The 23,974-nt window shown below is 38.2% G+C and overlaps 1 protein-coding gene across 4 annotated transcripts; it reads left to right on the top strand.

Moving 5' to 3' along the window:
- The first annotated feature begins 647 nt into the window (after positions 1 to 647).
- Positions 648 to 21,147, top strand: ZMYM1 (zinc finger MYM-type containing 1). 4 transcript variants are annotated; one of them, XM_036256879.1, is made up of 10 exons: positions 648 to 697; positions 3,498 to 3,667; positions 4,651 to 4,723; positions 4,920 to 5,169; positions 12,416 to 12,572; positions 12,663 to 12,875; positions 15,565 to 15,718; positions 17,029 to 17,184; positions 17,352 to 17,389; positions 18,786 to 21,147. In XM_036256879.1, the coding sequence occupies exons 2-10, from the start codon at positions 3,572 to 3,574 to the stop codon at positions 21,099 to 21,101; spliced, it is 3,453 nt and encodes a 1,150-aa protein (XP_036112772.1). In that variant the 5' UTR covers positions 648 to 697; positions 3,498 to 3,571; the 3' UTR covers positions 21,102 to 21,147. The 4 variants fall into 4 exon arrangements, with proteins under 4 accessions (XP_036112772.1, XP_036112774.1, XP_036112773.1 ...); XM_036256880.1 differs by lacking the exon at positions 648 to 697 and adding an exon at positions 4,058 to 4,102 and having other exon boundaries at positions 3,566 to 3,667; XM_036256881.1 differs by lacking the exons at positions 648 to 697; positions 4,651 to 4,723 and having other exon boundaries at positions 3,559 to 3,667.
- Positions 21,148 to 23,974: the final 2,827 nt, after the last annotated feature.

Here is a 23,974-nt window from a genome sequence, read left to right as displayed (position 1 = left end):
GCCCTTGAGTAGCATCGCCTTCACAAGTCTTTTTTTTTTTTTTTTTATCCTCACCCGAGGACATTTTTCCATTTTTTGTTCAGACAGAGCGGGAGGGAGAGAGAGGAAGAGAGAGAGAGAAACATCGACGTGAAGGGACACATCGAGTGGCCGCCACCCGCACGACCAACCAGGGCCGGGGACAAACTGCAACCGAGGTACGTGTCCTTAGCGGGAACCGAACCCGGGTCTCTCTGTACCGCAGGCCGACGCTCCAACCGCTGAGCCAAACCGGCCAGGGCTTCACAAGTCTTGATGTAGGCAGTATAATCCCCATTTCAAGGATGAAGAAATAGGAGTTTACAGAAATTGCCAATAGAGCAGTCTCTCCAGCTCGGGAAATCTAATTAACCCCGCCCGAGCTCTGAGCCCATCCACACTGCCTGAGCCTTTCAGGGCCCAAATTGGGCGGTCATCTAGACAGGCCCCAGAGGTTACGATCCACGGAGGCCTAAACCCTCTCCCCTCCTCCTCAACCTCCTCAAGCCGTATCCCAACGTCGCCCTTCCTAACCTAGAGAGTAGGGAGCACGCGGTAGGCTGTGCTGCGCATGCTCGGCCGCAGAGCACGGCGGGAAAGGGGTCGGGCCTAGGCGACCTTCCGGTCCCGTCGGAGTTCCTGTGAGAAACCTCGCGTGGCGAGCGTCCCGGAGAAATCAGTAAGCTTCCGGACGCTCCTGTGTGTCCGTCCGTTTGGGTGCCTTACGGATGGGCGGGGAGATTCTCCTGTGGAAGGGAGGAGGAAGCCTCGCGTCGGGCAGAGTTTCTAGAGACGCGGCCGTGCGTGCGGATTCCGCCATTAGGGGCTCGGGAGTTGCGGGGGAGTGCGGGGGGTTGTCAGGCCCCTGGTTTGTGTTTGTCGTCTCCATGAACCTTTTCCCGGCAGAGTCGGGGGGTCACCGGCCCCCACTTCCAGCGTTTCTCGCCGCCTGCGGCGTCTGCATCGTAACTGGGCTTTCAGCCTTTGGTCTCTTCGCGGCTTCCAATTCTAAAACGTTCATCTTGGTAACATTTGTGGCTTCTCCTTCCTTAAGTAATGATTGTTTTCAACCTTGAAAACCTGGCATTCCTTTTGCAAATTGAATTGTACACGGGATCTCAGCTAAAACAAACAACAGAAAAACATTAGTTAAAAGTTTGACTCTTGAATTCGGACTCGAAATGAGATTAGAAAGTGCACTTTTTATCACTTTATTTCAGTATTTTGCTTTAGCGTAGAGGATTTAGAGTATCTCGGTATTTGCAAACGGAAACGTTTCAGCTCAGGATGCAGTATCGGCATGCGTACTTTTCAGTTAAACCAAATCAAAAGTTGGAAAGTAAATAAGTGGAGAATCTTCTGTTGAGAGTTGAATCACCAATAACATGTAACAATTACAGTACATGTATTCTTCATCACAAATTTATGAGACAAGAAGCCCATAAAATTTATAACAAGAACTAAATGACAACACTTTGCCCATTTAAGTCCTAGTTTAAGGCAAGAGCATTAGAGAAGTGGATGCTCTTGCTAAAATAGTGAATTTGCTTCTAGGATATTCTGTGGTGAAAAAGGTTAGGTGTAAAGCTGTAACCTTCCTTGTCAGTGACATAGCTACAAGGAATTGAATTATATGGCAGGAAAAGCTATTTTCTGAAGGTCTGTGTTAACCTAGCACAAATTAATGCTTTGGACATCTCCAAAAAGTATTTAACATTAGTATATAATACATTAAGTGTATCTCATGATTTTATTAGTTTTTTTAAGTGGGTTTTTATTTTTTAATCCTGACCTGAGGACATTTTTCCATCTTTTTGTTCAGATAGAGTGGGAGGGAGAGAGAGAGAAAAACATCGACATGAAAGGGACACATCAAGTGGCTGCCACCTGCATGACCCAACCAGGGCCAGGGACAAACTGCAACTGACATATGTGCCCTTAGCGGGAACCAAACCTGGGTCTCTGGACCTCGGACCAATGCTCTAACCGCTGAGCCAAACCGGCCAGGGCAGGTTTTTATTTTTAAATGAAATGTTTGCCAAACCTGAAAAACTACTTATTTACAAGATTAATTTCAACGTTTTTGGTGTTCAAAGACCTTCCTGCTTCTCCAACTTCATTGCCTTTCACTACCACCCTTGCATTTTATCTTTAATAGTAAATCCACTCCTTATAGTTCCCATATACTTACACTTTGTACATGCTGTCCCTATTCCTTGAATATCCCTTCTTACTGCTTCATCCTCTCCCTTCCTCTCTCTAAATATCAATGAAAAAGTTTAAAAAAAAGAAATCTCGAGACCTGTAGAAAATTTTTATTTGAGCCAAACTGATGGCATATGTTAGGAAGCAAGATGCCCTGGAGAAGAACCATTTTGCAGTTTCTTTTATACATCTGAAATCATGGAGGGGACCTAAGAAAGATTACACAAAGGTCAGAAAAAGCAAGGTGGTGATTGGATTAAAGAATAGTTAAAATTATTTGCTCTCTTGAGGATGGTTACATCTTGGAGGGGTCTAAAAGGTGGCATTTCAAAGGTGTGTTAAAATAGATGCACAGAAACAATGAACAGGGCTTGTTTAAGACAAAGGTAAACTTCCTACTAAAAAGTTATGGGGCTGGGGCATGACTACCCACCATGACCTGCCCAGTTAGGAATTTATAATCAGATCACCCTGTGAAGTTACTTTCCATAGAACCCTTTCTTTTGTCCACATGAGAAATTATGCATTGGAGGAACATACTTAAGAAGCAGGTGGGGAAAAAATGTTTGAAAAGAAGACTGGCAAAGATGTAGATGTAGGAGAAGAAATAGTTCTTGAAATCATAGGACTGGAGAGAATTTCAAGGAGGGAAACTGGTTCTTAGGGCAGTTGCTTTAGATGTTGGATCCTTGAATGTATTCAAGTGCTTATATATGAGAAGAATTAATAAGTATAGGAAGAGGAGTTGATGCAGATAACTGGCTCTATAGAAGGGCAGTGGTGGGGAAAGGCAGTGAGTTCTGGTGATAGGATTAATGGCAGATAAAAGCTTTATGTTTTCTAAGGCTTTCTGATAAATTTTAAAAAATCTTGTGGGCTTGGTGGTGTTATACTGTAATCAGACCAGAGGAATTAGAAGTGGAGAAGACTAGTCCCAGAAGAAAGCATAGACGTGTATCTATAGGAGAAATGGAAAGCAACGCTATATTGGGGAAGAGTGAATGAAGCGAAGAAAGTCGGTGTTGGTACCATGAGAACCTCGAGTGCAAGCTGTCTAAAGAAGACCCTTTTGTGCTGTTAGCAGCAGAAAAATGACACCAAGTGTTAACCTTGGTTCAGCAACCTCAGTTCTTGAGTTCTGGCTAAGAATAATTAAAAGCCAAGACTCAAATTATAAGAGGAAGTTTATTTAGAAAGTCACAGAGGTAGAAGTGAGCCATAAAGGGGAGGGGAAAGGGAGAGGAAGTTCTTCATCAATTCATATTTTGTTTTAGGGATCTGGAAACTGTTCCCCAAGAAGAAAGCCATTACTTTGGAACTGGAGAATTCCTTTACATTAGATACTCAAATGAAAGAATCACCGACAGAGGATGAAAGTGACAAGGCAGTGGCACCACAGCTGCCGCAGCTGGACAAAATTAAGACAGAACCTGACAATGCTCAGGTAAAATAGTACCTTGTTTTCTTTTTTCTAGAGCAGCGTTAAATTATCAATTTTAGTTATTTAGATGCTGTTTTATTGGTTGAAAATTTTAAATCCCAAAGCAGTTGATCAAATAATACAAGGTATGTGGTGTTCAGTACCAAAACAAGTATATGCAAGAATGTGATTTAACAAAACAATGAGCCGTTTGGATTGATAAAAGGATTGCTTAGGATATCAAGGGCCTAAAGTTAACATATTTCTTTTTTCTTAACTTGAAACAATACAAATAACTAATTTTATGTTTTTATGCTACTGCCTCTGTTAAGTTGTAGAATATATTTAGAATTATTTCCTTTATAATATTTTAATCCAAGTTAGTTTCATGTTTTTGTTCTTAAACTCTTTTAGACATTGCATGCTAAAGAACCTATAAAGGATTAATTGATTCAAGCTGTGAGTATTCTTTAGGGCCAAATTTCCTTTCAATATTTGCATACAATCTAGCTGAAATTTCTAATGAAGCAAAAAATAAATTCAGTTGTAATTTATTTCTAAGTATTCTGCTTAGAAATACCCTAAAGTAAATCAGTATCAAGTAAGGATATGACTCCCATTGAGCTGGTGACAGTGTGGAATATCCATCGAGGAAGTGTCTGTTGCTTTTTCAGCCTATACACATCAAAAACAGTTTAGATAGATGGCCTGCTGCTGTGAAAACAATCCTCCTTTGTAAAACTTATTTAGCCCAGTTGAACAATTTTTGTGTTCAAGGTCTTTATGAAAATAATTAGCTGAAGTCACATTTAGGTGCAATAGGAAATAATGTAGTAATTGATTGGTGTTATTACCCAAAGGTCACCAAAAGGGCAGTGCTTACCGTTTGTACCATGATTCAATTCAATTATACAATTCACTGAATAGACTTGAGCATAATTTATCGTTTTCTATCAAATAAGTGGTTGTTTATAATACATTGTATTCATTATTTTCAATTTTTTTAGGAGTATTGTCAAGCCCTACAGTCCAAAACTAAGGAGAATGAACAGAAAATAAATACTACATTTTCAGACAGTGGTAATAGAATTGTTTAAGTTAATCTTATTTATTCTGACCCATGTGATAGCCAATTTATTCTGCTTCTTTTAGAATGCCTTTGAATAGTAAATTGCTTTGAATTTTAAGTCCAGAAGTAACTTCTAAAATTATTTTTAAAAGCATACTTAATTTTATGTAAATACTAAATTTTTTCCTTCTTGTTATATGTTTATAGCTTCACAGAGGACTACAGTCATCCAGCCTTCTCTGGCATCATCTAGCATGCATAAAATGCTTCCTTCAGTTTCAACCACAGCTGTTCAGGTTTCCTGTTCTGGTTGTAAAAAAGTTCTCCAGAAGGGGCAAACTGCTTATCAGAGAAAAGGATCTACTCAGCTTTTCTGCTCCACACCATGCATCACTGAATACATTTCATCTGGCAGTTCATCGGCTCTTCCCAAGAGAGCTTGTGCAAACTGCTCAAAGTATATCATTCTAAATTATGCCCCATTTTACTTCCCTACCTAGATCTTGATCAGAGTCTTGGCTGTAGTTTTCTACATTTTCATTTTTTCTGAAGAAGTATCACCTTGGTTTAGGGAAAAGAAGCTACTTCTGCTTTCATGTCCTCTAATAGAGTCTTTGGGGGGGGGGGGAGCGGTGTTGTTATTTATTGAGATATTTGCCAATTTAAAAAGTGAGTTCCATTTCTCTTCAAATTTAAACAATGTGACCCCCAAAGTTTATATGTATGCCCATTTTACTTTATCATTTAACTGTATAGGGAGCAACAGTTAAAAATTAATCATATAACAGTTATCTTGTATCTTCCAAGGTATAAAAATTATGTTTCTTTTGCCATGGTAAATGAAGTTATTTAATTCTCTCAAAAAATTGAATAGCCATAGATAAACACATGGATGGATGTAATGTTTTCAGGACTTTTGTGAGCTTTTGTTTTGGTCTTGGTTACTTTTTTACATATGTAAGTCATTTTAGATGCAGAGAAAGAAGGTAGTAGTAATTTTATAATGAATTCATGAAAAATGTCCAGAACTTTGAACTCTACTCTGAGATGTATACAGGATCAGTGCTTTGAGAGTCTTATCTAGTATAATTCTGGTTTGTTAATGCTCATTAAATGATAATGCTAAGTTTTAAATGTATTTGATTCGAAACAAAACACAATAGGCCACAAATTTTACTTCTAAATATAATAAATTCCTTTCAAATAATGTCTTGTTTTGGAATCAGACTGCCATAATTTGAATCTTTTTTTTTTTTTTTTTTAAATTTCTTTTTTCTTAATTGATTTGAGAGAGAGAGAGAGACATCAATGAGAGAGAACATCGATTGGCCACCTCCTGCATGTTCCCCTCTGGGGAGTTGGCCCACAACCTGGGCATGTACCTTGACCGGGAATTGAACCGGTGACCTCTTGGTACATGGGTTGGCGCTCAACCACTGAGCCACACCAGCTGCATAATTGGAATCTTGAATCCTCCATTTAGTTACATTTTGCTACTCAAAGTGTGATCCTTGCATAGCTGTATTAGTATTAATTGGGAAGCTTGTTAGAAATGAAGAATCTCAAGTCTCACCCAGACCTGCTGAATCAGAACTGCCTTTGTCCCCAGGGGATTCACATACAGTAATCCTCCCTTATACACAGGGGATATGTTCCGAGTGCCCCAGTGGATTCTTGATACCACAGGTAGTACCAAACCCCATATGTATTGTCTTTTCCTGTACAAACATCTTTATGATAAAGGTTCAGTAAGAAATTAACAAGCCCTGGCCAGTTTGGCTCAGCGGTTAGAGCATTGGCCCGTGGACAAGAGAGGCCCAGGTTCGGTTCCCACTAAGGGCACATACCTCAGTTGCAGTTTGTCCCCGGCCCTGGTTGGGGTCATGTGGGTAGCAACCACTGGATGTGTCTCTCTCACATCGATGTTTTCTCTCTCTCTCTCTTATTTTCTTCCTCCCTCTCTCCTTCAAGATAAATGCAAAAAATGTCCTTGGGTGAGGATTAAAAGAAGAGATTAACAATAATAACTAATACTAAAGTAGAATTGTAGCAATATACTGTAATAAAACTTGAGTGAATGTGATTTCTCTCACTCAAAATATCTTATTGCACTGTACTCACTGATGATGCAGTGACTCCGGGTAATGAAACGGCAGGAAGCAAAACCTTGCATAAGAGGGGACTGCTGTACATGCTGAAGTTTGGAAAGGATTGAGATCTTAATATTTCCATCTGTTTTGTTAAATACATAAAAATTATGAATATTAAATAATATATTTTGTGATCAGAACAATACTGGCATATAGTAAGAACTCAGATATCACTATTATAATTCTCTTAACAAATTCACAAACTTTTTATTAGTTGCTTCAGTTCCTCGGTTGGCTGCTGTTTCAGGTGTCATCCATTGCTTCAAGTCTTATATTCTCTTGTCCTTTTTCAACACTTTAATACTATGTCTTTTTTCTTTTTTGCTATGGGCTGTATGACAATTTCTTCAGCCTGCTTTCTTCTGCAGAATAATAAAACTGGAAGGGACCTTAGAGGTCATCCTGTCCATTTTCTTTTGTTTTGAAGAAACTGAGACCCTGAGAAGTTAAGGTATCGTGTTGCTATGTTTGCAGTTTACCCATTATACATCTTTAGCAGATCTCCTAGACAGACCAAAAAGGTTAAAGCAGAAAGGATTTAGTGTGTAAGTTGTTTTCCAAGGCAAAGAAATTGAATATGAGCAAAATATATATGAAACAGGTTTTACTTCCTTTGGAATAATTTCTTTTTCATGCAGAATGCTCTTTTATAGGTGGGCCATCCATTGTGCAGAGGAACCTGTGCTTTTTTTCAAGAAGCTTTTTATTCCACATTCATTAGCCCCTTAAAGTATAGCTCTCAAGATTTTAGCTAATTATCTATTACTGTTGAGGTTTGATAGCAATGATTTTAAATATTATTTGAGTTAATGAAGTTCTTACTGTATTTTATAAATGAGATGAAAAAAAGATTTGAAAATGACATTTAAATTCATGTTAGAAAGATAAGACTTTTTTGAGAGCTGTTTATTTAAGAAGTGTCATTTCTGCCCTTTTTTTTTTTTTTTCCTTTATTGATTTTAGAGAGGGAGGAAGTGAGGAGAGATAGAAACATTAATTGGCTGCCTCCTTGCATGCCCCCCACTGGGGATCAAGCCCACAACCTGGGCATGTGTCCTGACTGGGAATCAAACCAGCGACCTGTTGGTGCATGAGTCAACGCTCAACCACTGAGCCACACCGGCCGGACCATTTCTGCCCTTTAATATCCCACTTGGAATCAATCAGAGATCTTGAGAATATTCAGTAGAGTTCAAAATAGACCCATGTACTAATGCTGAACACTTATTTTTAGGAAAGTTCTTCAGACCTATGCTCAGAGTTTGTTTAAGCTCATTTTAAGCACTTGTGACAAAATTCACTGTGAGATTTTATGTATCAGGCCTTATTAATTAGAAGCCAACAATCTAATAAACTAATAGCCGCATAAACAAGTAAGCATTTTCAGAGTTACATGCTTCTGTCAACGCAATCTTCTGCCTCTCTTCTCATCTGGCTAATTTTATGTCTTAAAAGGTCTGCCTCAAATATCTTGACCTCATCTAGTTTCACATCATTGCTTCCTCTTTTACTACCCTCCACCCACCCAGATTAATTGTTTCACAGTATGTTGTTATAGTGTTTATAATTCCCAAAGCATTGATCATAAAATTAATGGTTTTTTTAATCCTCACCCTCACCCGAGGATATTTTTCTATTGATTTTTTTTTTTTTTCAGATAGAATGGGAGGAAGGGAGGAAGAGAGAGAAACATCGATGTGAGAAAAATACATCGATTGTCTGCCTCCCGCAAAAACCCACCAGGGCCGGGGATTGAAACTGCAACTGAGGTACATGTCCTTGACCAGGAATCAAACCCACAGCTCTTTGGTCTATGGGCTAGTGCTCTAACTGCTGAGCCAAACTGACCAGGGCTAAACTTAATGTTTTTTTTGTTTGTTTGTTTTATCCTCACCTGAGGACATTTTTCCATTTTTTGTTCAGATAGAGTGGGGAGGGAGGGAGAGAGAGAGAAACATCGACGTGAAAGGGACACATCGAGTGGTTGCCACCCTCATGACCCAACCGGGGCCAGGGACAAACCGCAACCGAGGTACATGCCCTTAGCGGGAACCAAACCTGGGCCTCCCTAGACCACAGGCCAACGCTCTACCGCTGAGCCAAATCGGCCAGGGCTAAACTTAATGTTTTTAAAGAATTGATACTGCCCAGATTAGATGATGAATTTAACATTAGAAACTAGATTATAGTCATCCTTATATCTCTGTTGCCTACATACTGTCTAGCACAAAGTGAATCCTGGAATTTTTGTCATAAAGTACAATAGCACAACTCAGACTACATTTAGAGCTGTGTTTTAAACCAGTAAAAATGATGTGATAATGAAATGAACCTGTTATTTTTAGTACTGTATGTTTAAAAGGGTAGAAAAATCATACATAATACACTAAAACTTTGTAAATGTTGAACTACTAAAATAGTGTTGCCTTCAGGAGTATTTAATCTGAAAAACTGTTATCCTGAAATATTTATATTCTGGGGGTTCTAGGTAGCCAGGTGTGTTGGTTATATCCTGTAGCAGCAGCTCTCAAATTTAAAACTATTAACTGATTTAAAATAATAAACTCAGTGCACATCGACATCAATATTTTCATAAAAAATAGACATATTTTCTAATTTTGTAAGAGAAATTTTAAGAAAAATTTAGTGAGCATTGTTTTTATCAGTTTTACAGAACACCTTAATGTCTGGCTGGGTCTTCATATCTGCTTCTGTATCCAGTTTGTTGCAAAATGCTGTTTTGTTTGAAGTCTAAAGAAAATGTGGCCTTACAAAACATGTAACTGGGAAAGGGAGGAGTGTTCTATCAGCCTTTCAGATAATAGTGGATGCTCTTCCTGGATGCAACATCAGAAAACAAGTGATAGTTGTAATGTGTCATCTGAAACCATATTAATGAAGTTTTTGTACGGCTAAATTAAAATTCATTTGTCTATTTGCCTTGGCCGGTTTGGTTCAGCAGTTAGAGCGTAGGCCGGCTCTCAGACTGAGGGGTAGTGGGTTTGATTCCAGGTCAAGGGTGGGTACCTGGGTTGCAGGTCTGATCCCTGGCCCAGGCCGGGGTCATGTAGGAGGCAACCAATCAATGTGTCTCTCTCACATCGATGTTTCTCTCTGTCTCCCTCCCTCCCTTCCATTCTATCTAAAAAAAAAAAAAATCAGTGGAAAAGTATCCCCAGGTGAGAATTTAAAAAAAAATTAATTGGTCTATTTATACTTTGGTTCTTTTATCCATAAATTATTTTTTTACGTGCAATCATTGGAAAATAATTGCTTCACTGAGTTATGCAGATCTTCCAAATGTGGGCATATGTCATTATGCAGTATTTTAAAAATCACATTTGGCCCTGGCTGGTGTGGCTCAGTGGATTGAGTGTTGTCCCATGGTCTGAGAGGTCCCGGTTCAATTCCCGGTCCGGGCACTTGCCCAGGTTTCGGGCTCGATCCCCAGTGGGGAATGTGCAGGAGGAAACTGATGGATGTTTGTCTCTCTCCCCCATCTTCTTGCTCCAAAAAATCAATAAAAACATTAAAAAAAATTTTTTTAATAATTACATTTGGGTTTTGAAATCACTAATCTTATCAGAAAAGTCTAAGGGGAGCAATCAAGATACAAGTTCTCTAAAATTCTTATTTTCAATGAAAGCTTAAATTTTATCACTGGCAATGAATACTGCCAGTTGTCTTCTTTGAAGTAACAGTCTAACTTTATTCATTTTTGAGAAAATATCTGCCAGGTATCCGCTTCTGGTTAATAGTTGTTTTAAGTAAAAATGTATTTCATGGGAAAAGTAGCTAACTCAGGTTATAACCCTTAACATTCCCACATACGGTTTTCCTTGAGACAACCATCATACTTGGGTGCACAGGGCTACTTTATGCCCATATCCCATTTCATTACACAGAATATTGAAAAGATACGATGTACTCAAGAATCAAGTTTAATAAAGCAAGTAATTTTTACAGCAAATTCTTGGCAGTGAATAATACTAGTACATTTGGATGCCAGTTCCTTGATTTATGCTAAGGCTCTGGCAGTTTTACCCACTATTGCTTTTTATTTTTCCTCCCAAATTATTGAAGTGAAATTCACATAACAAAAAAAATTTTCAGTAGCACTTAGTACAATGACAGTGTTGTACAACTACCACCTCTATTCCAGTTCCAAAACATTTGTCACGACAAAGTAAAATGCCTTATTTAGTTTCTCCCCATTTCTCTCTCCTTTCCCCTCAACCCCTGGCAACCACCAACCTGGATTCTATCTATTTATTCTGGATATTTCATGTAAATGGAGTTCTACATGTGATCTTTTGTGCCTGACTTCTTTCCCTTAGCATGTTTTTGAGATTCATCCATGTTGTAGCATGTATATCAGTACTTCATTCTTTTTTATAGCTGAGTAATATTCTACTACATGAATATACCACAATTTGTTTATCCTTTCATTCATTGATGAACATTTAAGCTATTTTTAACTATTGTGAATAGTGCTGTTATGAACATGCATGTCAATGCACTTTTTCAAGTACTTGTTTTCAATTCTTTGGGGTATAAACCTAGGCACGGAATTATGGGGCACACCATTGCTTTGTTTTTTACTATGTTTTTATTGATTTTTTGTTTTGTTTTAGAGAAGAAGGGAGAGAGAGAAACATCAATCAGCTGCCTCCTGCATGCCCTCTACTGAGGATCAAGCCCACAGACCGGGCATGTGTCCTGCCCAGGAATTGAACCAGGACCTCTCAGTCCATGGGGCGACACTCAATCCACTGAGCCACTGGCCGGGCACGCACCATTGTTTTTCAAATATATGGTGAAAAAGGAAAATAGTATCTTAATATGGAAATAGTTTTGATTTTGTGGATTCCCTAAAAGTATCTGGGGGTATCCCCAGGGATTTGCAGACCATGCTTTGAAATCTTCATTCCTTCAGATTCCAAAGTTGGTCTGGTATAAATATGTAACTTATCATTTATTATCACTAGCACCAACTAACACAGGTTAGGCAATTCTTTTTTTTTTTTTATCCTCACCCGAGGACATTTTTCCATTTTTTGTACAGATAGAGTGGGAGGGAGAGAGAGGAAGAGACAGAGAGAGAGAAACATCGACGTGAAGGGACACATCAAGTGGCTGCCACCACACGACCAACCAGGGCCGGGGACAAACTGCAACCGAGGTACGTGCCCTTAGCGGGAACCGAACCCGGGTCTCTCCGGACTGCAGGCCGATGCTCTAACCGCTGAGCCAAACTGGCCAGGGCCAGGTTAGGTAATTCTTAAAACTGCATTATCAGATGTGTTTTATAATCCCTACTTTATAGATGAGTAAATTAACATTTAGGGAGCATAAATGACATGTAAGTAAAAGAACTGGATATCAAATTCAGGTTTTCTTATTTCAAGGCTGATACTGTTCCTACTGTTTCACAGTTCTTCAGGTAATTGAAACAGTAAAGGAGAGGGTTGTTTGAGGGAGTGATTTAGCTTATGAAGAGAAACTATAATTATGGTAAAAATATTTAATGGTGCCATTGTTATTTATTTTTAGAGACATTTTAAATCTAAAGGATGTCATCAGTGTCCAGCTGAAAGATACTACCTCTAGCAAAAATTTTTGCAGCCAATCTTGTCTAAGAAAACTATCTGTTAATTTGTACACTGACAGCATTTCAATCAAATGCAGCATGTGTCCGAAGACTACTCTTGTAAGTTGCAATTTTTTTCACCTTTAGGGACTCTGATTGATGTGCTTATATACTAGAATTTTGACTGAATCTTTGTATTTTTTATCCTAGAGTCAGTATGAAGTAGAATACCAGAATGTGAAATATACACTTTGCAGTAATGCCTGTTTATTAAAGTTTCACTCTGCCAACAACCTCATCATGAACTGTTGTGAGAACTGTGGAGCTTACTGTTACACTAGTTCTGATTTGTTCCATATACTTCAAATGGAAGGACAGTCCCATTACTTAAATAGTTCAAAGAGTATAACAGCATGTCAGCAGGTATGAATAAAGATCTGTTGCCTAAAGTGAGAATCACTCCCTTTGAATTTGACTGCATAGGACGCAAATTAAAAATTGAAGATTGAGCCCTGGCCGGTTTGGCTCAGCGGTTGGAGCGTCGGCCTGCGGTACAGAGAGACCCTGGCCCTGGTTGGTCGTGCGGGTGGCAGCCACTCGATGTGTCCCTTCACATCGATGTTTCTCTCTCTCTCTCTCTCCCTCTCTCTCCCTCCCGCTCTATCTGAACAAAAAATGGAAAAATGTCCTCGGGTGAGGATAAAAAAAAAAAAAAAAAAAAATTGAAGATTGAGTTCTTTCCATTAGTTGGCTTGTGAATGGTTTCACTTTAGGAAAATGTGGGGATATAGATTTTAGTACCTTTGGGAACAGTTGCAGTTGGTAAGATGGTGAAGGAGATGAAATAAAAGACTTCTGATAGTTCCTTCTTGTATAATAATTCATGATAAGTGCTAGAGGAAGATTTTTCTAAAGAATCTCAGGGTGCCCTGGCCAGTTTTGCTCAGTGGCTAGAGTGTAGGCCCGCAGACCAATGAGTCATGGGTTCAGTTCCGGTCAAGGGCACATACCTCGGTTGCAGTTCATCCTTGACCCTGGTTGGGATCGTGCAGGAGGCAACCAGTCGATGTGTCTCTCTCATGTCGATGTTTTTCTTCTTTCTCTCCCTCTCCCTCTCCCTCTCTCTCCCTCCCTTTCTCCTTCCCATTCTATCTGAAGATAAATAGAAAAACATCCTCAGGTAAGGGTTAAAAAAAAAAATCTCAGTGTAATTATCTTACCTTGAAAGGCAAGCAGATGGAAGCTTGTTTATAAATTACAAATAAAGTTGCATAGCAAAAATAATAGTTTACTGAAAAGACTCAGCCACAAAAGTATTTGTTTTTAATTCCATGTATTTCTTTACACCTAAGCAAGGTTAAGATAAATCAAGAATGCCATGCTTATGAGTCAGTCATAGGAGGACATAAACCAAGGAGAGCTTTAGGTGGGTGGTTCTGAGCAGAGAAGCTTTGGTAGACGGGGTGAACACTGGTCTGAGCCCCTTTCATGAGGTGAAACTCACAAATCTTGTTTAGATGATGTTATGAGACCCAACTCTATCCCTACAAGTTCTTTCTTTAAAACAAGCTACTGAAGATGGAGTCCTAACAAACCACAATTCAAGTAGGTCATTAGTGAGCCACATCTTTTTTTTTTTTTTTTTTTTTTTTTTTTATCCTCACCCGAGGATATTTTTTCCATTTTTGGTACAGATAGAATGGGAGGGAGAGAGAGGAAGGGAGAGAGAGTGAGAAACATCGACGTGAAGGGACACATCGAGTGGCTGCCACCCGCACGACCAACCAGGGCCGGGGACAAACTGCAACCAAGGTACATGCCCTTAGCGGGAACCGAACCCGGGTCTCTCCAGACCGCAGGCCGACGCTCTAACCGCTGAGCCAAACCGGCCAGGGCGAGCCACATCTTTTTTATGGCGGACTGCCCATACCAGAAAATATGTCTTAGGCGCAGAAATGGGAGAATGGAAGGCATGGAAGTCTTCTAAAGGCAAGAAATGTCATTGCTTGTTTTCCTTCTTTATCCCTTACACTTAAAAAATAGGCCTTGTCCTGTTTTTAAGAGCCTGTATTGAGGACTTCCTTATTCAGTCTAGGTAATGGGGCAGGGCCGATTTGGGTAGACGAGTTAAAAAGCACAACCTAACACTATGCACAGCTTTTAAGATATGTGTGTGATAGTGGTAATGGAGAAAATCCAAATTCTTAGTGAACTGTAATCAAGGATTAGAAAATGTTCAAAGCTATGACTCTAAATTTGGGGTGCCTTCTTAAAAAGTGGATTGTTTGGGCCGTGGCCACTTTGGCTCAGCGGTTAAAACATTAGTTCACGGACCAAAGGGTCGTGGGTTCGATTCCTGGTCAAGGGCATGTACCTGGGTTGTAAGTTTGATCCCCAGCCCTAGTTGGGGTGGTGAGGGAGGCAGCCAATTTATGTGTATGTCTCACATTGATGTTTCTCTCTCTCCCTCCTTCCCTTTCACTCTGTCTAAAAAATAAATGGAAAAATATCCTCAGGTTAGGATAAACAAATAAAAAAGATTGTTTGGTAGGTATATAATTATTTTGGATACTTTTTTTTTTCTTTATTGATTTTTAGAGGGAGAGGGAGAGAGATAAAAACATTGATTGGCCACCTCCTGCATGCCCCCCACTGGGGATTGGGCCCACAACCTGGGCATGTGCTCTGACTGGAAATCAAACTGGTGACCTCTTGGTCCATTTCTAGCTCCTCGATAGCACCAATAAAAGGCTTTCCTGAGTTGATGCCCAAACAGGCATTGAGGAAAAACCTATAGTTACAAGACTTTTCTTTATTAACATAAATTGGCTTTGATTGCCTGAACATCTGTGACAACTTTCCTCATTGCTTGCATATGTATTGTAATTGCTATTAATGTATCAGACAGAAAGTACAGATAGTTATCTAATAGATTGATTAATTTCCTGCATCTCAATCATTAACTCATAGTGCCTTTTCTGGATTTTAAGAAATAAAAATGTGGCTTCACTGTCATTATTTGTAGAGCAGTGCTATTGGGTATATTTTTATGATAGTCTATCTATTAAAAATGTGTCATATACCAGGAATATATTATTTTAATCTCTGACAGAAACCAGCCAGGACACTTACATCTGATCTTTGCAAATCACTGAAGTCGTCAGATGAAATGATTGAGATTACCAATGACTTGGGGAAGACAGAGCTTTTCTGCTCTGTTGATTGTTTCTCTGCTTACAGTAAAGCTCAGATGGAATCGTCTACAGGTAATATTTGCTTATTAATTAGAGGTTTAGTAACTACCAAAGAATATTAGTGCTTCATTTAATTTATAACTTTGATTCATTTCCAAATTAATTTAAAAGTCAGAACCATTCAAAACCTGTTGCAAAGAAATAGTTTCCTGTATTTTTATATAAAAGGAAAGCTACTTCACCACCAGAGTTTTAATATTTGTAAAGATTGTTGTATTCTAATAGAATCTTGTACTTAGCCCTGCTTTGTGAAAACAAGGCTATTAAAATTTTTACATGAAAGTAGAGCCAGTTGGAACTATTTTTAAGTTCATTAATAGAAAAGCACAGCTAGCCCTGGCCAGTTTGACTCAATGGTTAGTGTTTGCCCACAGACTGAAGGGTCACGGGTTCAATTTTGGTCAAGGGCATGTACCTGGGTTGCAGGTTCAGTCCCCAGCCCTGGGGTTGATGTGTGTCTTTCTCCCTCTTCCTCCCCGTCCCTTCCTCCCTTCCATTCTCTAAAAAAGTCGATGGAAAAATATCCTCAGGTGAGGATTAACAAAGAGAAAAAAGCACAGATAATCCAGGGCCAACTATGTCTTCCATCACAGGGTCACATAAAGGATCAGTGGTGCTATTTATATAGTGGAGTGAAGGATGCCCATGGGACTTCTACATTTTACATACTGGCTTATTATAGAAATCTCTGCAATACTTAGATAACAACCCAGCTTCATTCATGTTGAGGTTTGTGAATCCTGGAAGAGTTAGAAGTGATACCCATCAGGAGAATCTGTAGAAGTTTCTTTTCTGTTCTTCATGGGTAATTTCACAGAAATTGTGTGCAAAGGTAAAAGATATAAAATGATAGGATATGTAAAATATTGTTTCAGTGTTATTGATGTTATCTTAAAGAAACTAGCTATCCCTAAGCCCTAATGAAAATTACTCCAGTATCCAGCAATACCTAAAGCTATGAGGTATTTGCATTACTCTTTTTTTTTAATCCTCACGTGAGGATATTTTTCTCTTTATCATCAGATAGAGTGGGAGGGAGGTAGAGAGAGAGAGAGAAAGAGAGAGAGAGAGAAACATCGATGTGAGAGAGACACATAGACTGGTTGCCTCCTGCACAACCTAACCAGGGCCAGGGACGAACTGCAACCAAGGTATGTGCCCTTGACCAGAATCAAACCTGAGACTCATTGGTCCACGGGCCATTGCTCTAACTGCTGAGCTAAACCAGCCAGGGCTGCTTTACTCTTTGAAACACTTGTTGTTAAACAGTGCTTTCTGATTGATTCTGCCCGGTTTATAAGAAATCTTTTTATTTTTATCAGTAAATGTTCCCATGGTGCATGATACTTCAATAGAGCTCCTTTCTCCAGAGAAACATCTTTCTTCGAAGAAAGATACAACTCCTGTTATAAGCAATATTGTGTCATTGGCAGATACTCATGTTGCCCCACCCATCATGAACTCTGATGTCTTACAAGGTAAAAATTGAAGAACTGTTTAACATAGTACTGTTTTGCCATGCTTGATTAATCTGTCTATATTCTAAGGTTTTTTGTGTGTGTTGCCTAATATGAAAGAAGCAATTACAGCTTATGATGTTATTTTATAGATTATGGTATAAGATCTTGAATTTATGCTTTAACAGGTACAGTTTCTTCAGTAAGAGGAAATGTCCTATTGGATGTAAGTTTTTTATTTATTTGCTTTGCTATTGTCTTCTTTCTTAAGCTTTTTTTAAGTAATCATTTTGTACGTGTGTGTATGTGTATGTGTATGTATCTGAGCATATTCCTATTTTGATCCTAGAGCTCAAAAAAGTAGAGCACTATGCCTGGCTGGTGTGGTTCAGTGGATTGGGCGTCACCTCATGGACTAAGAGGTCCTGGTTCAATTTCTGGTCAGGGCACATGCCCGGTTTGCAGACTCGATCCCCCGTAGGAGGTGTGCAGGAGGCAGCTGATGTATCTCTCTCACATCGATGTTTCTGTCTCTCTCTCCCTCAAAAAAAAAAAAAAAAAATCAATAAAAACAAATTTTAAAATAAAGTACAGCAGTAATCAACACCTTTTGGTATTTATATTCAGTTTCCCAAATTTCAATGTTGAATTTAAATTATTAATAAGAGCCCTGGCCGGTTTGGCTCAGTGGTTGGAGCGTCGGCCTGGGACCAGAGTGTCCTGTGTTCGGTTCCCACAAGGGGCACGTACCAAATAAATAAATAAATAAATAAATAAATAAATAAATAAATAAATAAGAATATTTAAACAGAAGTATTAGTCATAGTTTTTCCTTTGGGTTATTTATCAATTTTAATATTTATTAAGCAGCCCTGGCCAGTTTGGCTCAGCAGTTAGAGCGTCGGCCCACGGACTAATGAGTCGTGGGTTCGATTCCAGTCAAGAGCACATACCTCGGTTGCAATTCATCCCCAGCCCTGGTTGAGGTTGTGCGGGAGGCAGCCACTCGATGTGTCTCTTTCACATCGCTGTTTCTCTTTCTCTCTCGCTCTCTTCCTCTCTCTCCCTCCCACTCTATCTAAACAAATAAAATGGAGAAATATCCCTGGGTGAGGATAAAATAAATAAATAAAAATATTTATTAAGCAGTTGCACTCACCTGAGCAAAAAAAAATTTATTATAATTACATACCAAAAGACCCTTTTAACAATTGATGTTGAATCTAGATGATAAATAGATAAGTTATAAATAATTGTTAATGTTTCCCCCTAGTGGAGCTCATGCTGCAACTTACCCACCCTCTTTATTGTTATTAGAATAGGTGCATTTGATTTTGTGGGGTTTTTTAAATTTATTTCAGAGAGAGAGAGGAAGGAAGAGGGAAAGAGAGATAGAAACGATGAGAGAAAACATCAACTGGCCGCCTCCTGCATGACCCCCACTGGGGATCTGGCCCACAACCTGGGCATGTACCCTGACTGGGAATCAAACTGGCGACCTCTTGGGGCATGGGTCGATGCTCAACCGCTGAGCCACACTGGCCAGGCAGGTGCGTTTGATATTTTAATTGCTTATTTGAAAACTCTGAAAGCAAATGTTATTTTATCATTTTCTCCTAAAGGTATTTAAGAGTTCACCCAGCGAGTCAAGCAGTGATGTCGCTAATAGCGTGGAACAGTCAAGCCTTTCACCATCTTCATCAGTACTCAGTCAGTATATATCCAGTATAGAAGTACAGAAAGATCAGGTGTCAAATCAAGATGATACACTCAATAAGAAATCTATGAAAATAAGAAATAGACTATGTTACCCAAAATTTACAACCAAAGTACAAAAAGTTAAAGGTAAATCCCAAAGTATTAAAACATTTTGGTGTTCAAATTTTCAGAAGTTAGACACCACTAGTAAAAAGGGTATGACATTCTGTTATTCGTGCCAGTTATTCTGCCAAAAAGCACATAGCTATGGAAGACAGTCATTTGCCACCCAAGGAATTTCTAATTGGAAAAAAACTCTGAAAAATTTCAGAAAGCATGAAAAAAGTATAATGCATTTGAAGTCATTACAATTTTGGAGGGAATACCAGTTTTGTGATGAAGCTGTCCATGGTAATTTATCTATTCATTCAAGACAGATTGAAGGAAATAAAACATACCTAAAGCTTATAATTGAAAATATTGTATTTCTTGGAAAGCAGTGTTTACCCTTAAGAGAAAAGGACCAGTCTATTTCATCTGTGAATAAAGGCCATTTTTTAGAATTGTTAGAAATCAGAGCAAAAGATAAGGGAGAAGAAATATTTAGACTTATGAATTCTCAAGTTGACTTCTATAATAGTACGCAAATTCAAAATGGTATTATTGAAATAATAAAGACTGAAATGTTGCAAGATATTGTGAATGAAATCAATATCTCCTCAGCTTTTTCAATAATATGTGATGAGGCAACTTATAGTACCACTAAACAACAGTTTTCAATTTGTGTGAGATATCCACAAAAAATTTCAGAGGCTATCTTAATTAAAGAAAGATTCCTGGGTTTCATAGATGTTGAAGAAATGACTGGAACCAACTTACACAGTACTATCACAACTTACCTGCAACAAATTGGAGTTGATTTAAATAAAATACGAGGCCAGGCCTATGATAGTACCACTAATTTGAGGGGAAAATTCAATAAAAGTGCAGCAGAATTCAAGAAGGAAGAGCCAAGAGCTTTATACATACATTGTTATGCCCATTTTTTGGATTTAGCAGTAATTAGGTTTTGTAGAGAAGTAAAAGAACTCCGAAGTGCTCTAAATACTCTCAGTTCTTTGTTCAACACTATTCATATGTCTGGGGAAATGTCTGAAAATTTTCAAAAGATTTGTAAGCTGAGTCAAAATAAAACATGCAAGAAACATGTATCACAATCATGTTGGACACTGCATGATCATACATTACTATCTGTGATTGAGGGTCTTCCAGAGATTATTGAAACATTGGAAGTTGTATCAAACCATTCTTCTAACACAGGTTTGGCTGATGAACTGAGTGATTTGTTGACATTGGTTTCCAAATTTGAATTTATCTTTTGTTTGAAGTTTCTTTATCAAGTATTAAGTGTTACAGGAATTCTTTCCAAAGAGCTTCGAAGTGAAACCACAGACACTTTTTCGTTGTCTTCAAAAATAGAAGCAATTTTGGAATGTTTATCATCTGAAAGAAATGATGTTTCTTTCAAAATTATCTGGGATGGAGCAGAAGAAATATGTCAAAAAATAACCTGTAAAGGTTTTGAAGTTGAAAGACCTTCTTTTCATAAAAGAAGAAAAATTCAGAAAAAAATAGATCTTGGCAATTCAGACAGTATGTTTTCTCCTACTTCAACAGAAGAACAATATAAAATTAATCTTTATTACAAAGGATTAGATACTGTGTTACAGAATTTAAAACTATGTTTTTCAGAATTTGATTATTGCAAAGTGAAGCAGATTTCAGAACTATTATTTAAATGGAATGAACCATTAAATGAAGCAACAGCCAAACATGTGCAAGAATTTTACAAACTTGATGCAGATATCATCCCAGAACTTAGATTTTATCGGCAATATGCAAAGCTCAACTTTGTCATGGATAATGATCATATCAACTTTATCAATCTTGCCTATTGGTTTATTCAGCATGGTCTTCATAACAATATTCCTTGCATATCAAAGCTACTGTATATTGCTTTGTCTTGGCCAGTTACTTCAGCAAGTGTTGAAAACTCATTTTCTGTACTGTCTCGTCTTAAAACATATTTATGTCATACCATGGGACAAGAGAAGTTTAGTGGCTTGGCCCTAATGGCTGTTGAACAGGAATTAGTAAATAAACTGCTGGAGCCTGAAAGACTCAATGGAATTGTGGAAAAGTTTATGTCAGATGAAAGAAATACAGTATTTACTCATTGAATTACCTGGAAGAATTTTGTATTTCTATTGGAATTTAAGGTTTTATTTCAAATATTTGTCTCTTAAGAAAAAAAGTTTTTTTTCAACTTGCCTTTTTCATTACACATGGTATTTTGAGATTGTTCCATGTCAATACATAATTCTTTTTGTATAGCTGCAGAAGATTTAATTTTATGGATGTACAATAATATATTGGAATAGTCCCTACTAAACAGATATTTTAATTGTTTTGCTAGTATAAATAATGCTGCACAGCCCTGGCCAGTTTGGCTCAGCGGTTAGAGAGTCAGCCTGAGGACCAAAGCGTCACGGGTTTGATTCCGATCAAGGGCATGTACCTGGGTTGCGGTTTGGCCCCCAGCCCTGATCAGGGTCATGTGGTAGGCAACCAATCGATGTGTCCCTCACATCGATGTTTCTCTCTCTCTGGCTCTCTCTTCCCCTCCCTTCTTCCCTCCCTCCCACTCTATCTGAAGATAAATGGAAAAAAATCCTCGGCTGAGGATTTAAAAAATAATAATGCTGCATTTAATGACATTGTACATAGGTCATGTAGCACATTAGTAAGGTCCTATAAGATAAAATTTTAAGTTGGAATTAATAGATCAAACAATGTTTTTGTTTTTTTGTTTTTGTTTTCTTTTCTTTTTTTTAATACTTTAAATGCCCTTGACCGGGAATCAAATCCTAGACCCTTCAGTTCATGGGCTGATGTGCTAATCACAAACCGACCAGATTTGTGCATTTTTATTTTTGATTGGCACATTGCTTTTCTGTAAGGATCGTGCCAATATACAATTCCACCAACAACATGTGAGTCAAGTATTTTGATCCTTGCCAATCTGTTAGTTGAATAAAGGTATTTTAATCTCTGGAATTTTGTACTTTCACTTAAGAATAAGGTTGGGTATCTGCTTGAGGCCATTTATATATCCTATTCTATAAACTGTAACATTTAAACATTAAAACCAAAGTATTGCTGTGTTTTTGCATGAAACCCTGACAAAGTAGTCCGCACAGTCCCAAAATAAGATTAGGTAGTGACAAACTCAAAAGCAGGTATGAGACCTGAATGGTATTGGCTATCTGTATAGGTCATGGAGGAAAAGCAATGGAATGTCTGATGACCTTGAAAACAGATCCCCCAAATCAACAGGTTTCCACTGGAAAGCACGCAGGCCAATTTGAAAACGGCCAAAACAGGAAAATTTCCTGAAGATGCCAATTTGCAGGTGAGTTTAAGGGGACTGCTAAATTCTGAAGATGTTAAGGTAGGCTAGGTCCTTATGAACTCTTGAAACTACAAACCTCAGCTTCATTCAAAAACAAAATCCATGTCAGGGGAAACTGCTGCCTGTAGATAACAAATTGAGCAGGACAAAGGGGCAATGGAAAGACAATGTACAGATAGATAGAAGTGAGGTAAAGAAGAAAAGGGAACAGATCACAGTAAAAATAATAGGATTTTGTGAGCCTAGAAGTTATTGCCCTTTTCCCTCCTAAAAGGAAAATGCATTTCACATAAGTGAGCAACAAGCCTGGCCAGTGTGGCTTAGTGGATTGAGTGTTGTCCTGGGGACTGAGAGGTTCTCGTTCGATTCCCAGTCAGGCCACGTGCCTGGGTTACAGGCTTGATCCCCAGTGATGGGTGTGTAAGAGGTAGCCAATTGATGTTTCCCTCTCACATCAATGTTTATCTCTCCTTTCCTCTCTAAAAAAAATCAAAAACGTTTTTTTAAAAAATGAAATTCACATAAACAATTTATCCCAAGTATTCTATTTGTTTGTAGTCTATTCAGATATGTATGTCACCACAAATTTTAGAGTATTTTTATTAACCTCAAAAAGAGACCTTGTATACTTCAGCAATCACAACTTCTCCCCTTACTCAACCAGCCCTAAACAGCCACTAATCTAGGTAGATTTTCCTGTTTTGACCATTTTATAAGGAATCATTTATGTGGCCTTTTGTGACTGGCTTCACCTAGTGTTTTCAAGATTCATCTGTTATAGTATGTCACCATTTCATCCTTTTATGGCTGAGTAATATTCCCTTGTTTGGATACACAATTTGTTTACCCATTTATCAGGTCATGGACATTTGAGTTGTTTCCATCTTTTCACTATTATGAATGATGCTAAACATTCACCAGTTTCTGTGTGAACATGTTTTTCTCTGTGTTAGAATAGTCATCATAGGGTAATGATTTCAGCCAACTACTAGGCTGTTTTTCAAGGTGGCTGCACCATTTTAAATTCCCACCAGTAGTATGAGGATTCCAGTTTCTTTGCAACACTTAACAGACTTTAATTCTAGACATTCTAGTGGGTGTTGAAGGAATATCTTCTCTTCCCCACCCCAGTTTTACTGAGGTTTAACAAAATTGTTAAGATATTTAAAGTGTACATTGTGATTTGATATGCACTGCTTAATGACAGGGACATATTCTGAGAAATGTGTTAGGTGATTCCATACTGGTGCAGTGTACTATAAACTTGTATAGTGTATTACTGTATGAAACATGAGATTAAATCTAGCACAAGAAAAAAAAAGATACATTCAAGATACAGTAATCAAGATGAGGCTGCTCCTGGTGTAACATGGCATGTTGTTTGGCAGCAAACTTTTTTTGTACGTAGAAAGAGTATACTCTAAAAACAAAAGTACAGTAAATACATAAACCAGTGAGCCATTTATTATCAAGTACTATGCAATATATATAATTGTATGTGCTATACTATTATACAAATGACAGTGCAGGTTTTGCTCACCAGCACGACCACAAACAGGTAATGTAGCACTACGTTGTGTCAGCTATGTCACTAAATAGGAATTTTTCAGCTCCATTAATCTTAAGAGACCACTATATATG

Source organism: Molossus molossus, unplaced genomic scaffold, assembly GCF_014108415.1.
Source record: "Molossus molossus isolate mMolMol1 unplaced genomic scaffold, mMolMol1.p scaffold_m16_p_12, whole genome shotgun sequence".
Lineage (NCBI taxonomy): Eukaryota > Metazoa > Chordata > Mammalia > Chiroptera > Molossidae > Molossus > Molossus molossus.
Note: the sequence above shows the minus strand (reverse complement) of the source record. Positions and strands in the feature narration are given on the sequence as shown.